The sequence below is a fragment of the Hypanus sabinus genome, unplaced genomic scaffold, assembly GCF_030144855.1.
Source record: "Hypanus sabinus isolate sHypSab1 unplaced genomic scaffold, sHypSab1.hap1 scaffold_911, whole genome shotgun sequence".
Classification (NCBI taxonomy): domain Eukaryota; kingdom Metazoa; phylum Chordata; class Chondrichthyes; order Myliobatiformes; family Dasyatidae; genus Hypanus; species Hypanus sabinus.
In genome coordinates, this window is record NW_026781764.1 from 153223 (window position 1) to 167787 (window position 14565).

Consider the following 14565-nt stretch of genomic DNA (forward strand, 5'->3'; position numbering starts at 1 on the left):
GGCCTTCACAAATCAGGGGACAAGACAGGGGACAAGAGCCATGACGTTAGGACACACATGGAGTATTGTCTTTAATTCTGGTCGCCTCTTTATACGAAGAATGTAGAAGACATTCATGCAACACATTCAAGCAAACACGGAGAATATGTCATGTCCAGACTGAACAGCGCCAGGCTTCCAAAAGTGTGGAGAGCCTTTAAGACTCATTATTGCTCGTCCACATTGCTTCATGGAAAGACCGTCGTTGACGTCACCGAGCTGAGCACTCAGTTCTCAACCGTAGGAAATCCATTTCGAGAACTATCCTTTGTGATACAAACTTTAGATGTCTTTACTGTCGTCCTGTTTATTTCGAGTTTACGTTTCAGTGTATTCCAGACCATACTCTACACTTCCCATTACCACCATAGATCACCCGTTGCAGAAGGAATTACGGCTTTTGAAATTGGAGAGGATTTGCTCTTTCATTGAAGACGAGAAAGTGATCGCTGGGAGCATTCCGACTTGTTGCATCGCCGCCTGGTGTGGAGGCTGCAACGCACAAGGTCACCAGAGGCGTGCGAGTGGTGTAGAATCAAACAGCTCCATCACGGACATAACCCTCCCCAGCATCGAGGACATCGTCAAGATGCGATGCCTCGACAAGGCCGCATTCATCAGCGAGGCCCCTCACCCCGGGGACCAGCTCCCTGCTCATTACTACCATCGGGAAAGAGACACAGAAGAGTGAAAGCTCAAAGATCCTGGAACACTTTCTTCACCTACGCATCACACTTTTGAATGTAAGAGCACCGCCACGACATTTTTGCGTGATTTTTGTTTTATCTTATTGCACCTTACATTAATTTTACATACTTGTCACGTATTGATCATACAAAGATACAAAGCTCAGGGCCGATAAGTTACGGATATGCGATACAGTCCTTTGATGCTGGGAGCGGGAGGCAGGAAAGTGACGGGAAGGAAAATGGGGATGAAATATGGGGAGATGGATGGGAAGAAAAGAGAGAGAGAGAGAGATTAGAGGTAGGAGTGTAAAGAGAGAGCGAGATGGTGAAAAAGAATGCCATAGGTAGAGAAAGGAATCTAGGGTAGGGGCAAGGGGCAGAACCGATTCGCTTGTCACAGTCGGAGAGTGAGCTGGAATTGTGGTTAGAGAATAATGTCACTTCATTTATGTCGGCTCCACGGGCTTTTGACAAAGATCCCGGATCTTTTCAGGAATATCCCGGAACAAAGGTGCAGACTTCTCACAGATGAAACGGTGCTGATCATTTCTACAATCCCAAGGCCAACGAGATTTACATTCACCGCATTCGAACTTCCCAGCGTTCACCTTGTACACGACGTTAGACGCCACTTCCCTGTGAAAGAGGGATGAACATTTTCAAAAGGGAAAACACAACTCCAGCAGACTGTGTCCTGTCTCAGTCCCAAAATACTCCCACTGATGCAATCTCTCCTCACCGACGGATATCAGTTCCCAAAATACTCCCACTGACTCAATCTCTCCTCACCGACCGGTGTCAGTCCCCAAAATACTCCCACTGACTCAATCTCCGCTCACTGACCGGTGTCAGTCCCCAAAATACTCCCACTGACTCAATCTTTCCTCACCGACCGGTGTCAGTCCCCACAATACTCCCAATGACTCAATCTCTCCTCACCGACCGGTGTCCGTCCCCAAAATACTCCCACTGACTCAATCTTTCCTCACCAACCGATTTGAGTCTCCAAAATACTCCAACTGACCTTCTGTCTCCCAACATACGTTCCACTTTCTAAAATAGTCTCACTGACCCATTCTCCGTGACCCTGTGTCAGTCCCCGAATAATCCTTTGCCCAACGCTCTACCCTCAGAGCAATTTCAGTTGCCAAAATAACCTCACGATCACACTTTCTCGCCACAGTAAACTGTCACACCCCAACTTACTCCCAGAGCCATACCCAATCTCCACAGCCGAACGACAGTCCGCAAGATACTCCCGAAGCCCTCTTCACCCCCCAACGGAACCTTGTCAGTCCCCAAATTCAACCTGTTTTTCCAATCTCTTCACAGCCCGTTCTCTTTCCCCAAAATACTCTCACTGACACTCTCCCAAAGCCGGGTGTCTGTACCGAAAATACTTGCACTTCCCACTCTCACCCAACAGCCCTCAGTCTGTCCCCAATATGATCCCACTGTCCAACCTTCTCCCTGCAGACCTGTGTCAATCACCAAAACACTCTCACTTCCCATTCTCTTCCCACTGTCCATGTCAGCCCACAGATTAAACCAACTGTCCGCTCTCTACCAAGGGCCCGTGTCGGCCACAAACTAATCGCATTGCCTATTCTCACCACACTGGCCCGTGTCAGTCCCAACTTATTCGGAGTACACCATTCCCTGTCCACAGTGCCCCTCCCCAAATACTCCCACCGTCGCATTTTCTCCCTATTGACCTACAGACCACAGTCGCCGAAACACTCCCCTTTCCATATTCTTAATACAGACTGCGCCGGTCAACAAATCAATCACACTGCCCAGTCCCTTCCTACGGGGATACCAGGACACAAAATACTCCTACTGTCTTACCCTCTCCCATAGACCCGTTTCTGTCCCCAAAATATCCGCAGTGGCCCAACTGTCCCCACTGAATCGAGGCAGCACCCAAAAGCTCCCCGTACCGCGCCTCCCCCACAGACATGTGTCTATCCCCAGAATTAATCCCACTACCCAATCCCTTTCGAAAATCAGGCCTGACCCCAAATCTCACCCCTCTTTGCATGTTCCAATCCAGTATGAACCGTCTTGGCCGCGGACACGGTTGTTAACAAAATTCTGTGAAATTAATTTGCTATCATTAATGATTGATTTCCATCACAATGTAAGGAGCGTCACTCTGTGTCTGACCGCGGGTGTGTGAGATAGGTCGGTGTGGAGGTAGATTCACTCGGTGTCTGACCCAGGGAGTGTGTGTTGGGACGGTGTGGAGGAAGATTCAATCTGATCTGGATATATTATCTGTCCATCAGACACATACCTCTTTCTCCTCTGTATCTCTTTGAAGAAGTTTTGAATCAGCGATAGAACAGAGTTGCTTCGCCCCCTGGTAAGAACTTCCAAAGGAGGAAATGAAATAACACAGGTCTTCATTTCTGATCCAATCCTTGGAACATGTTTGCTCTGGAAATCAGAAACAAGAACAGTGAATTACTCATTACATCCGCTGAGTGTCAGATGCAGAATGAGGAACACGCCACAGAGTCCCATCACACACACCAGGGGTCGGACACAGAGTGAAGATCCCTCCACACCTTCGCATCACAGACTCCCGGGGTCAGACACACAGAGTGAAACTTCCTCCACAGTGTCCCATCACGAAATGCCGGGGTCAGACACAGAGTGTAACTAGCTCCACATAGTCCCATTACACAGTCTCGGGGTCAGACACAGCGCGAAGCTCCCACAACACTGTTACATCACTCATTTTGGGGATTAGAGCTTCTTTGCTCGTCCTGTGAACGCAGAGTGAAGCTTCCCTGTGGCGCCGCAATAACGCACTCCCGGGTTGAGACAGCAGGTTCCCTGACGCACTGCCAGCGTTCAGACACCAGGTGGCGGTCTCGCCGCACGTCTCAGCGCACTTTCCCGAGAACAGCCAGAGACTACACACTCCCCTCCCTCTCTGCCTTCTGATTAGGTGCGGGAAAATTTCTGACATTACCTCAGCATTTCTGCTGCTCAGCAGTTTACAGATTTCAGTCTTGGTTTGGCTGAGATTTTCGCACTTCATTTCGCGGTCATTGAATTTGCCTCGGAGATCAGTTTGCGTTTGATGCTGATCAGAGAGATCAGAGCTCAGGACGGAGAGGATGTTTTCCAGGACAAGCAATTTGTTTTCAAGTATGGAAAGCTTGCTTATGAAGATGGAGACGTTGTTGTTGAGGGCCGAAACATTCTTGAGACAGGTCCTTGGATCCAGTCGGGAATCTCGGATTTCCTGGTTTTAAGGGTTGAGTTCAGCTCGTGGAGTTGCAGTTGATGCTGGGTCCTGTTCATGTCCTGATATTTTTTCAAAAGGCTCCGGTATTGGATGCGATCTGACACTGACGGATCTGTAACGCTGAGGGAGATGGTGAGCGGGGTGCCGGCGTCACGGTGAATCGTGTGTTGGTGCCGCAGTGAGCGGTGTGACGGTGTCACGTTGAGGGGTGTGAGTGGGAATAACAGGATCCTTTTCTGGTCGGCTGCCAGTGACTGGTTGTGTTCCGCAGGAGTTGGTGTTGTCACCGCTTATGTTTATGTTGTATAGCAATGATTTACATGATGGAATCACAATATCCAAGGACAAAGGAGCAGAAGTAGGCCGTTCGGCCCATTGAGTCTGCTCTATCACTCCACCATGAACTAAACCATTCTCTCGTCTAGTTAAATTTTCGGGCTTCTTCCCTATATCACTTGATAAACGGACTAATTAGATACCTGTCAATCTCATCGTCAAACACCTTAAATGATCGGGCATCCACAGCTGTATGTGGCAACGAATTCCACAAATCCATGACCCTCTGGCTAAAAGAAATTCTCCTCAACTCTGTTTTAAATGGGTGCACTCTATTTCTAAGACGGTGGCCTCTTGTCTTGGCCTCAACCACCAAGGGAAGCAGCCTTTCCGCATCTACTCTGTCCAACCCTTTCAACATTCATTTTTTCTTGTAGATATTTCATCTAATCCGCGCCGAGTTCACGCGCCTGCGCAGTCGTGCCTCTTTTAACCCAAGTAGTTAAAAGTAATATCGTTCAACTTGACTGCCAAAGCAACCTCATGGCTTCCTGTAGCACGCCTGATTTATTTCTTAAGTATGTTCTTGCACATTTTATATTCCTCAAGCGCCTTATTTGCTCCGTTTTCTAGACTTGTCATATATGGCTCTCTTCTTCTTTATCAGATTTCCAATATCCCTTGAAAACCAAATTTTCGTATTCCTATTCATTTTTCCTTTAACCCTGACAAGAGCATACAGACACTGCTCTCTCAAAATTTCTGCTCTGTAGGACTCCCACTTGCTATCCACATCCCTGCCAGAGAACAACCTGACCCAATATACGCTTTTCAGATCCTTTTTCATTTCTTCAAATTTGGCCTTTACCCAGTTTAGTACCTCAACCCGAGTACGAGATCTATATTTTTCTATGATCAAGTTGAAACTAATGGCGTTATCATCACTGTACACAAAGTGCTTCCCTACACACACTTCCGTCACTTGTCTTAACTTGTTTCCAAATGGGAGAACTGATGTTGCTTCCTCTCTCGTCATTACCTTTACATATGAATTTAGAAAACTTTCCTGAACACATTTTATAAACGCTAACACCTCTAAACCTTTAACAGAATGGGAGTGCCAATCAATATGTGGGAAATTAAAATCCCCTGCTATCAAAACTTTATGTTTCCTGCAATTGTCTGCTATCGCTCTGCAGATTAGCTCCACCAGTTCTCACTGACTACTGGGTGGTCTATAATACAACGCCATTAATGTGGTCATACCTTTCCTGTTTCTCAGCTCTGCTCCGACATATGGCCTCGGTAGACAAGCCCTCTCGTGTCCTGCCCGAGCACTGCTGTAACATTTTCCCTCTCCAGCAATGCCATCATCCCACCCTTCATCCTTCTGCGTCTATCAAGTCTGAAACATCGGAACTCTGGAATATGAAGCTGCCTGTCCTGCCACTCCTGTTGCCAAGTTTCACTAATGTCCACAATGTCATAATTGCGTGTGTCAATCCACGCCCTCAACTCGTCAGCCATCCCCACAATCCTCCTCGCATTGAAATAGACCCACATCCGAAGCTTAGCCACTCCTGTTGCCAAGTTTCACTAATGTCCACAATGTCATAATTGCGTGTGTCAATCCACGCCCTCAACTCGTCACCCTTCCCCACAATCCTCCTCGCATTGAAATAGACCCACATCCGAAGCTCATTGCCTCCACACACAACACGTGTATTTCTGACTTTGCGTGAACTTTTAACACCATGTATTTACACCGCCCCCCCACCCCTCCACTATCTGCTCTCCCATTCCGGTTCCCATCCTCCTGCAAATCTAGTTTACCCGCCCCCCACCTCCAATAGCTGGCAAGGTTATTGGACACTCCTGTACTTTAGTTTTAATACCTCCCTCTTGTACGTGCCACCTGCACCAGAAGAGGTCCCAATGATGCAAAAATCTGAAATTTTGCTCCCTACACCAATTCCTCAGCCACGTGTTCATCTTGCAGAGCATCCTACACTTATTCTCACGGGCACGCGACACAGGTAGCAATCCATGCAGAGAAGTTCCCAAAACACTCTCCCAAACGCAATCCAGGGATCAGACATAGAGTGAAGATCTCATAACACAGTCCCAGTACATACTTGTTGCGTTAGATATAGAGTAAAGATGTTTTCACAACAGCCCATCACAAAATCTATGGGTCAGATGCATAGTGATGCTCCCTCCACTCTGCCCCATCTCACACTTCCACTCTCGGGCCCGGAGTGATGTTTCTTCCAGAAGATGCCAACACACAACACGTTCTCAGACACAGATTGGAGCACTTTCACAGCGTCCGATCACACACTCCAGGTTTCAGAAAAAGAGTGATAATGCCTCTGAAGCATTCACAGAATGAAGTATCTTCCACAACATCATTTTACTTTCAATTAAAGTAAAAATGGATAGGCATGTGGACCAGAAATGAATGGACAGTTATGTGCTGGGTGCAGGTTGGTGGGTTTCGGTGAGAGTAAGCGTTCGGCACGGACTAGAAGGGCCGAGACGGCCTGTTTCGGTGTTGTAACTGTTATATGTTTATATGGTTATAACCTTTCAGAGTCTGCAGAGGTCAGACTCAGCGTGACGCTGGCTTCAATACACTCCCATCACACTCCCAGGGGTTTAACACATTGTGAGCTTAACACTACTAGTATAAGACACAGAGCGATGTACCCTCCGCACTCTTCCAAGACACAGTTCCTGGGACAGACACAGAGTGAATCTCCCTCCACACCGTCCCATCACACACTCCCGGGGACAGACACAGAGTGAATCTCCCTCCGCACCGTCACATCACACACTCTCGGGGTCAGACACAGTGTGAATCTCCGTCCTCACCGTCCCATCACACACTCCCGGGGTCTAAACACCGTCCCAGCACAAACTCCACATGTCAGACATAGAGTGAAGCTCTTTCCACACCGTCTCATCACACACTCCCGCGTCAGATACAAACTGAGGCTCGCTCCAAACTGCCCCATTATACATTTCCGGGGTCTGTACAAACACCCTACACACCCTCCTATCACTCATTCCCGTAGTAAAAATCAATATACGTTCTCACCGCTCTATCACACTCTACTGGTGACAGACATAATTTGAATCTCCGCCACGACACCCATTACACACTCTCCGGACCCATCACGAGATTTAACTCCCTCAACACCTTCCCATCAAAAGCCTCAAATGTCAGTTATAAAGCTCCTTCTGCCCATACTAGACAGATTTCCCGAAGGACAGAGACAAATAGAATTTCAATCCACAGGTCCCGTCACACACTCCGGGGTCAGACACAGGATTTAGCCCCCTCTGCATCTTCCAACCATCCAACTCTTAGCCGGACACTGAGGGAATCTCCTTCAGCAGTGTCCCATTACAGAATCCAATGGACAAACATAAAGTGAAACTCCCTTATGCTTTTACATCATATCCAGCCAAGGTCAGACAGAGAGTGAATATCTCTCTCCCTACGTCCCGTCACGAGTTCAGCCTGCACGCTGATCACTGTCACATCATACGGTCTTGTGGACAGCCACAGAGTGAAGCTCCATCCACACCATCCCACCAGACACTGCCTTGGTCAGACACCATGTGAATACCTCTCTCCACGGCTCCATCACACACTCCAGCGTTGAGACACGGAAAGAAACTTCCTCAGCACACGTGACAAATGGACATAGGCGTAGAACACAGAATAGTACAGCACAGAACACGCGCATCGGACCATAATGTTGTCCCGACCATTAAACCTTGCCTCCCATCTATCGCCCCACCTTAAATTCCTCCATCTCCTTATCTAGTAGTCTCTTGAATTTCACTTGTGTGAAATCCGTGCACTGCCTTACCCCGAAACCTTTTACTTCTTGATCTATTAAGCCAGCTTTCTTACTATAAACGCAGTCTACACAAGAGTGAAGTCTTTCCAAATAATAAAAAACCATAGACATTAATATTCCGTGACCTCCCTTTTACAGTAGTGAATAATCAATTTAATTTATTTTTCGTGAAAATGTTGCTAATCTCTTAAACTCTACAAAACAGAGTTTGTCTCAATAGTTACCATTATCTATGTCTCTGGTTGGTATTGTTAATGTTATTTAAATGTATACCCTTTCTAATTGTTTATGCTTATTTCAATCTATTCCAATGATTGTTTTTTTCTAAAACTTTTTTTGACTCCTTAGATTCTATTATTTGGTCCTATTTATTGAAGGGTAAACGTTCAAGGCTTAATAAAACTTACCCTCAAAAATCTAAAAAAAGGAAGGTGGCATGGCTTTATCTAACCTCTGTTTATTCTACTGGGCAGCTAATTTTGGCTCTCTTACTTTCTGGTCCTTTTTTCATAGCCAGTCTGATAGTCCAAAATGTGTGGCAATGGATTTGAACTCCACTGCGGATCTCTCTATTTCTGGACTTCTTGGATCTGCAATCCCTAGTCGTTTGCCTAGACTAATTGTTAATCCTCTTATTAGACATACCCTGAGAATATGGGCCTAGTTTAGAAAATTTAATGGTCTTCATGCTCTCTCCCATTCTAGTCCTATCTTGCATAATCATCTTTTCTTTCCTTCTATGCAAGATTTAACATTTCATGATTTATGTAGAATTGGCATTAGGCATTTTAACGATCTTTTCATTGATAACCGTTTTGAAACTTTCCAACAACTTTCTACAATGTTCAATCTACCTAAAGTCCACTTCTTCAGATACCTTCAAATTTGACATTTCATTAATCACTTGTTATCCAATTTTCCTGCGATGCCTGAGGAAAACGTTGTGGACCTTTCTCTTCCTATTAATCCACTGGGTAAAAGCCTAATCATTTAATTCGTGATAAATTAGGGTCCCTACGGTGTGCCCCTTTGGGTAAAATTAGAATGGATTGGGAGCATGACTTAAATGTTTTTTTTTAACTGATGCAGTTTGGGACTCAATTCACAAGTCAATTAATTCAACTTCTCTTTGTGCTCTCCAGTGTCTTTTACAGTTTAAGATTGTACATAGGGCTCACTTGTCAAATCTAAATTGTTCCGATTTTACCCTAACGTTAGTCCTGTTTGTGATAAGCGTAAAGGTGGCGAGGCTTCTCTTATCCGTATGTACTGGACCTGTCCTAGTCTGGAGAATTTTTCGAGAGAGTTTTTCTTAACCTTATCCCATATTCTTAATTGCCGTTTAGAACCTAATCCTCTGAGTAGACGAAGGGTCTCGACCCTAAACGTCGACAGTGCGTCTCCTTATAGATGCTGCCTGGCCTGTTGTGTTCCACCAGCATTTTGTGTGTGTTGTTATGTATCCAAGCTCTCAGTTCATCACCTTTGTTCCTGATGTTTCTTGTGTTGACGTACACAAATTTTAGCCCTTCTACCTAACTAGCTTTACACCCATTATTCTGCTTCTCTTTACTCAAAGCCTCTTTGTATATTAGATCTGTCTTTGCTCCGTGCACTAATCATGCAGTTCTCGCATGACCTTTATCCTCCTCCACCTCGCTAACTGCTCTAACACATTGGTTCCTCTCCCCCTACAACCCTCTAGTTTAAACACCCTCAGCTGAACTAACAAACCTTCCCGCAGGGATACTAGTCCCCTTCCAGCTCAGGTGCAACTTGTCCCGTCGGAATAGGAACCAACTTCCTTGGAAGAAGGCCCGTTATCCAGAAACATGAAGCTCTCCATCCTGCACCAACTCCTTAGCCAGGTATTTAGCTGCACTATCTTCCTATTTCTAGTCTGACTAGCACGTGGCACAGGTAGCAATCCTGGGATTCCAACCCTGACTGTCCTGTCCTTCAACTTTGCACCTAACTCCATAATCTCTCTTTGGGGGACCTCCTCCTTCTTCCTATCCACGCCATTGGTCCCTACATGGACGGCGACATCCGGCTGCTCACCTTCCCTCTGGAGAAAATTGAGAACTTGATCCGAGATATCGCCGATCCTCCCACCAGGGAGGAAACAGTTCATTTGAGATTTTTAATCTGTCCCACAGAGCCTCTTACTGCACCCCCCACCCCATTATTGAATTTCCTATCATAACTGTTCTCAGCAATTCCCTGCCTCCCTTCTGATCTCAGGGTCCAGTCTCGTTGCCAGAGACGTGACCACTGCAACTTATTCCTGGGATGTAAAACCCACCAACATGATCCAAAACTGTATAATTATAGTTGATGGAACTGGCCACAGGGATGCTCTGCTCTTCCTATCTATTCCCCTTCCCTCTCCTGGCAGTCACCTAGCTAACTCTCTCCTGAATCTTAGGAGTGTCTATCTCACTGCAATTCCTGTCTATTTCTGCCTCTGTCTCAGGAATGATCCGAAGTTGATGGAGCTCCAGCTCCAGTTCCCTAACACAGTTTGTCAGGAGCTGCAGCTGGATGCACCTTTTGCAGGTGTAGTCATCAGGGACTATTGTGTTCGCCCTGACCTCCCATATCCCGCAAACAGAGCACTCGACTGTCCTAACTGCTGCCGCCATTACCTACTTGTAAGGTAATTAAATGAATCAAAGGAGCTTACCCGGCCTTACCTCACTGGGAGCAAGCTAGTCTCTGCTCGCCGAAGCCTCTACAGCCACAGTCTTCCTACTCTCTCTCCCACTACTCTGTCGCCCGCTTCGTTAATCTGTTCTCTTTTTATACTCTCCCGCTGTCTCACAGGCCGATCTTCACGCGTTTGCGCAGACGTACCCCATCCAAACTGCCAAAGAAATTACCGTTCTTCTCTCAATCAGCTCGCATTATAAACTCTCCCGCTGTCTCAGAGGGACAGTGATTCTCCCTCTACAGCTTCTCAACACACCACAGAGCAAAATTTCAGACACAGAGGGAAGCTGCCTCCACACGGTCCCACACAAATTCCCGAGTTTAACACTGTGTAATTTCCCTTCTGACGTCTCATCACGCACTCCCGGAGTCAGATACGGAGTGAAGCTCCAGCCACCCCGACCCATCACACATTCCCGGAATCAGACTGAAGCTGTTTCACCACGAACCTATCACACTCTAAAGTATAATTATATCAAACTCAGAGTGTTTCCCCCTCTGCAACCTCCCATCACTCACTGCCGGAGTCACACATAGTCTTAAGCTCTCTCTCTCTTTCTCTCTCTCTCTCTCGAAGATCCCATCGCACAGTCTTGATCAGACACTGAGTGAAGCCCCCGCTGCACCGTCCCGTCACTAAAATCCCAGAAACCGTGTGGATCTCTCTCTCCACCGTGCCATAACACACTTCGGAGTCAAACATGAAGTAAATTTCTCTGCACTGTCCCATCACACAATCGCGCTATCAGACACAGAGTGAATCCAACTCCACAACTTCCCATCACACACTCCCGGATTCAGTGATAGATTGAAACTTCCTCCACGCTGCCCCATCACACACTCACCGGCTCAAACACAGAGTGAATCACCCTTCATACCATCTCTTCACACACTCCCGATGTCAGGAACACAGTGACGCTTCCTCTCTCCATGCCTGCCCTGAGATGAGGAGCGGGTGAATGAGGGGGATGATGCCTCACCTCTTATGCTGGTCAACAATTCACAGAACTGGTGACGGAGATCGTTATGTATTTGTTTAAGATCGGACAGATTAGATTTGAGAGCAAAGACATTCTTGAGACAGGATCTCCGGGAGAGATTCAGGTGGGAATTCTCGAATATTGTGGATTCAAGGGATGAGTTTAACTCAAGGACTTGCAGACGACATTGGCGCTGGGTCCTGTTCATCTCGTGATACTCTTCCCTAAGGAGCTGGAAGTTTCGGTCGAAGGTGAACTCTGACAGACGAATCTGTGATACTGAGAGAGATGGTGAAGGATGTTTAGCGTTTACAGTAACACGCGAGTCAGCGCCACGCTCCCGAACGGGTCACAGAGAGTGTTGTGTCAGCGACACGTTGAAAGGCTTCACAGTGATGGATGTGCCGGTGGCACAGTGGGTGGAATTGGCGCTAACTTGAGAGGCGTGTGTGTGTCACTCTGAAGGGTACATCAATGTCCCGGTGAAGGTTTTCTTGATGTTACAGTGGGGGTCTGCGTCAGTATCGTGAGGAGCATGTCAGATTTGCTGTGGGGAACGTGTCGAAATCATGTGATAGGAGTTTCCGTGCCCCGGCGAGAGTCGTGCCGATTCACAATGAAGTGTACTTCCGTGTCGCGGTGAGGGGAATGACAGAGTGAGGGGCGTGGTGGTGTCATGGAGGGCAGAGTATCTGTGTCATGGTTTGGGGTGTGGTAGTCTCAGAGAGAGGAGTGTCCCCCACTGGGTCTCCCGTCCATCCAACTGCCGCGGACTCTCCGTCCATCACCCCCTCTCTTGCTCATTTTCAGTTACATTGAGCCCTCGTCGCTGAGTCCAAATCCCTTGATTTCCCAGGGCTGACAAGCGTCTCTCTGATTCCAGAGATTTTGTCACCTCTCCCGAATGTGATCAATTTAGTTGGAGCCATGGGCGTGGGGAGGCTTAACGGAAAGTCATTATACACAGGATCCACGGGGAATTGGCCGTCTGGATTCAGAGTTTATTATTTTTCGGCGTCACGGTGAGGTGGGAGTCGGTGTCACGGTTGGAGTTGTGACCCTGTCAAGGTGAGGGTAATGTCAGCTTCACCGTGAGGGTCGTGTCACTGTCACGCTGAAGTAAGTGTCGGTGTCATGGCGTGGTACGTGTCAGAGTCATGGTGAGGTACTTGTGACAGGTTGAGCGGCGAGTCCGTGTCACTGTGAGGTTTTATATTCACGTTTCATTCGACACTGTTAATTTACGGTTTAACTCCAACCGGAGTCCGTTCGACTCACCATAGATCGACAGCCCGACCACGGTCACGAAGAAGACGAACGTAACTAGGCAGAGTAAGCAGATTTTACGGTCCGGTCTATTTCCGATGTTCTCGTTCGGCTCCTGTTTATGCGGACCTGTGGAGAGATCATTAAAATAAACAGAAGAGAAGATGGTGAGAGTGAGAGGGGAGCGATGGGGGGGGATGAATGTGTGAGAATGGGCTAAAGAAAACGAGAAGAGAAAGGAGAGAGGGAATGGCCGCGTTAGAACAGGAAACAATGTTTTGAGTGAATGTTGAGTGGGATGTGTGAGAGAGACAGCGGAAGAGTGGGGTAGAGAGGGGGAGAGATGGGAAAAAAGTGGTGTGAGAGAGAGAGGGAAGTGACAATGGAGCGTGACAGGGTGGTGCGAAAGAGCGGAATGACAGATTGTCACGGGTTTATTATTTTTCGGAACTGTATTATTGTTCGCCCGCTTTGTTCCATTTCCACGCATGAGATAATGACGGTCTGGTGGGGATAAACATGTTGTGGGGATTTTCGTGGACTCCATTGTGTTTCTATGATTTGTGGCTGCTGGTAAGGAGAAAGGCAGAACGGACACGTGATTGTTAGCGCTGCGCTTTACAGGACCAACGACATGGGTTCAATTTCCGTCGCTGCCTGCAAGGAATTTCCAATTTCTCCCCAGGAGCGAGTGGATTTCCTCCGGGTGCTCTGGTTTCCTCCCACGGTCCAAAGACATACCACTGGGGTATGGATCATCTGTAGATCTGGGTGGAAAATGGCAAACGGAGTTTAGCTCAGCAAGTCTCCCCTCTTCACGCCACCGATGTTGTACAAGGGAAGGGCAAGAGCCGATACAGCTCAGCACCAGTGTTGTCGCAGGAGTTGCCAGATCGAGGTTGAAGGCAACATCGGACTGTCTTAAGGACTCCAGCTCCGGATTTGTCCCCAGTGTTTACTCCCGAAGCCTTTCCCATGAGTGGGTATGGCCGCAAGGCAGCGGAGATTTGAAGTCAGAGTGTTCCCTCTCTAGATGGACTGCCTTCCCAGGCTGACGAGCTCCATCTTCCCGAAGCGCTGGTGTTAAGGCGTCAGCACTCGCCATCGCCGCTTCTCCTGTGGGTAAGTGTGAGATATTTTCCTTTGGGGCGATAAATGTGAAGGGACAGAAGACAGCTAACGACAGAACCCTTAACTGTCGACAGGGAAAGGAATCTCGGGTTGATCACGCGGCTCAATTGAGACATAAAGTGTTGACTGCAGATAGGCCTTTGACAAAGTCTCTCTGATGGGCGATCCATTCACAAGATTGTGATGACTGGGATTCACAGTGAATTTGGAATTGAATATCCGCACTGGCTGGTCCACAGAACCCAGAGGCCGGCGGACGTCCGTGACTGGTGGTGTTAACCACAGATCCGCACTGGGAACTACTGTCTGTGGACAAGACATGTGAGAACCTGGAGATTTAA

General features: G+C 47.5%; 1 protein-coding gene across 1 annotated transcript in view; it reads right to left on the minus strand.

Moving 5' to 3' along the window:
- Positions 1–814: 814 nt before the first annotated feature.
- LOC132390463 (uncharacterized) overlaps positions 815–14565 on the minus strand; it is a gene marked incomplete at its 5' end in the record, with an annotated part of 31461 nt that continues 17710 nt past the window's right edge. Inside the window, 5 exons of the mRNA XM_059963077.1 lie at positions 815–1364; positions 2758–2822; positions 3025–3167; positions 11828–12106; positions 13106–13222. Coding sequence (XP_059819060.1) covers positions 1175–1364; positions 2758–2822; positions 3025–3167; positions 11828–12106; positions 13106–13222 — 794 coding nt within the window. The remainder of the gene's footprint in view (positions 1365–2757; positions 2823–3024; positions 3168–11827; positions 12107–13105; positions 13223–14565) is intronic.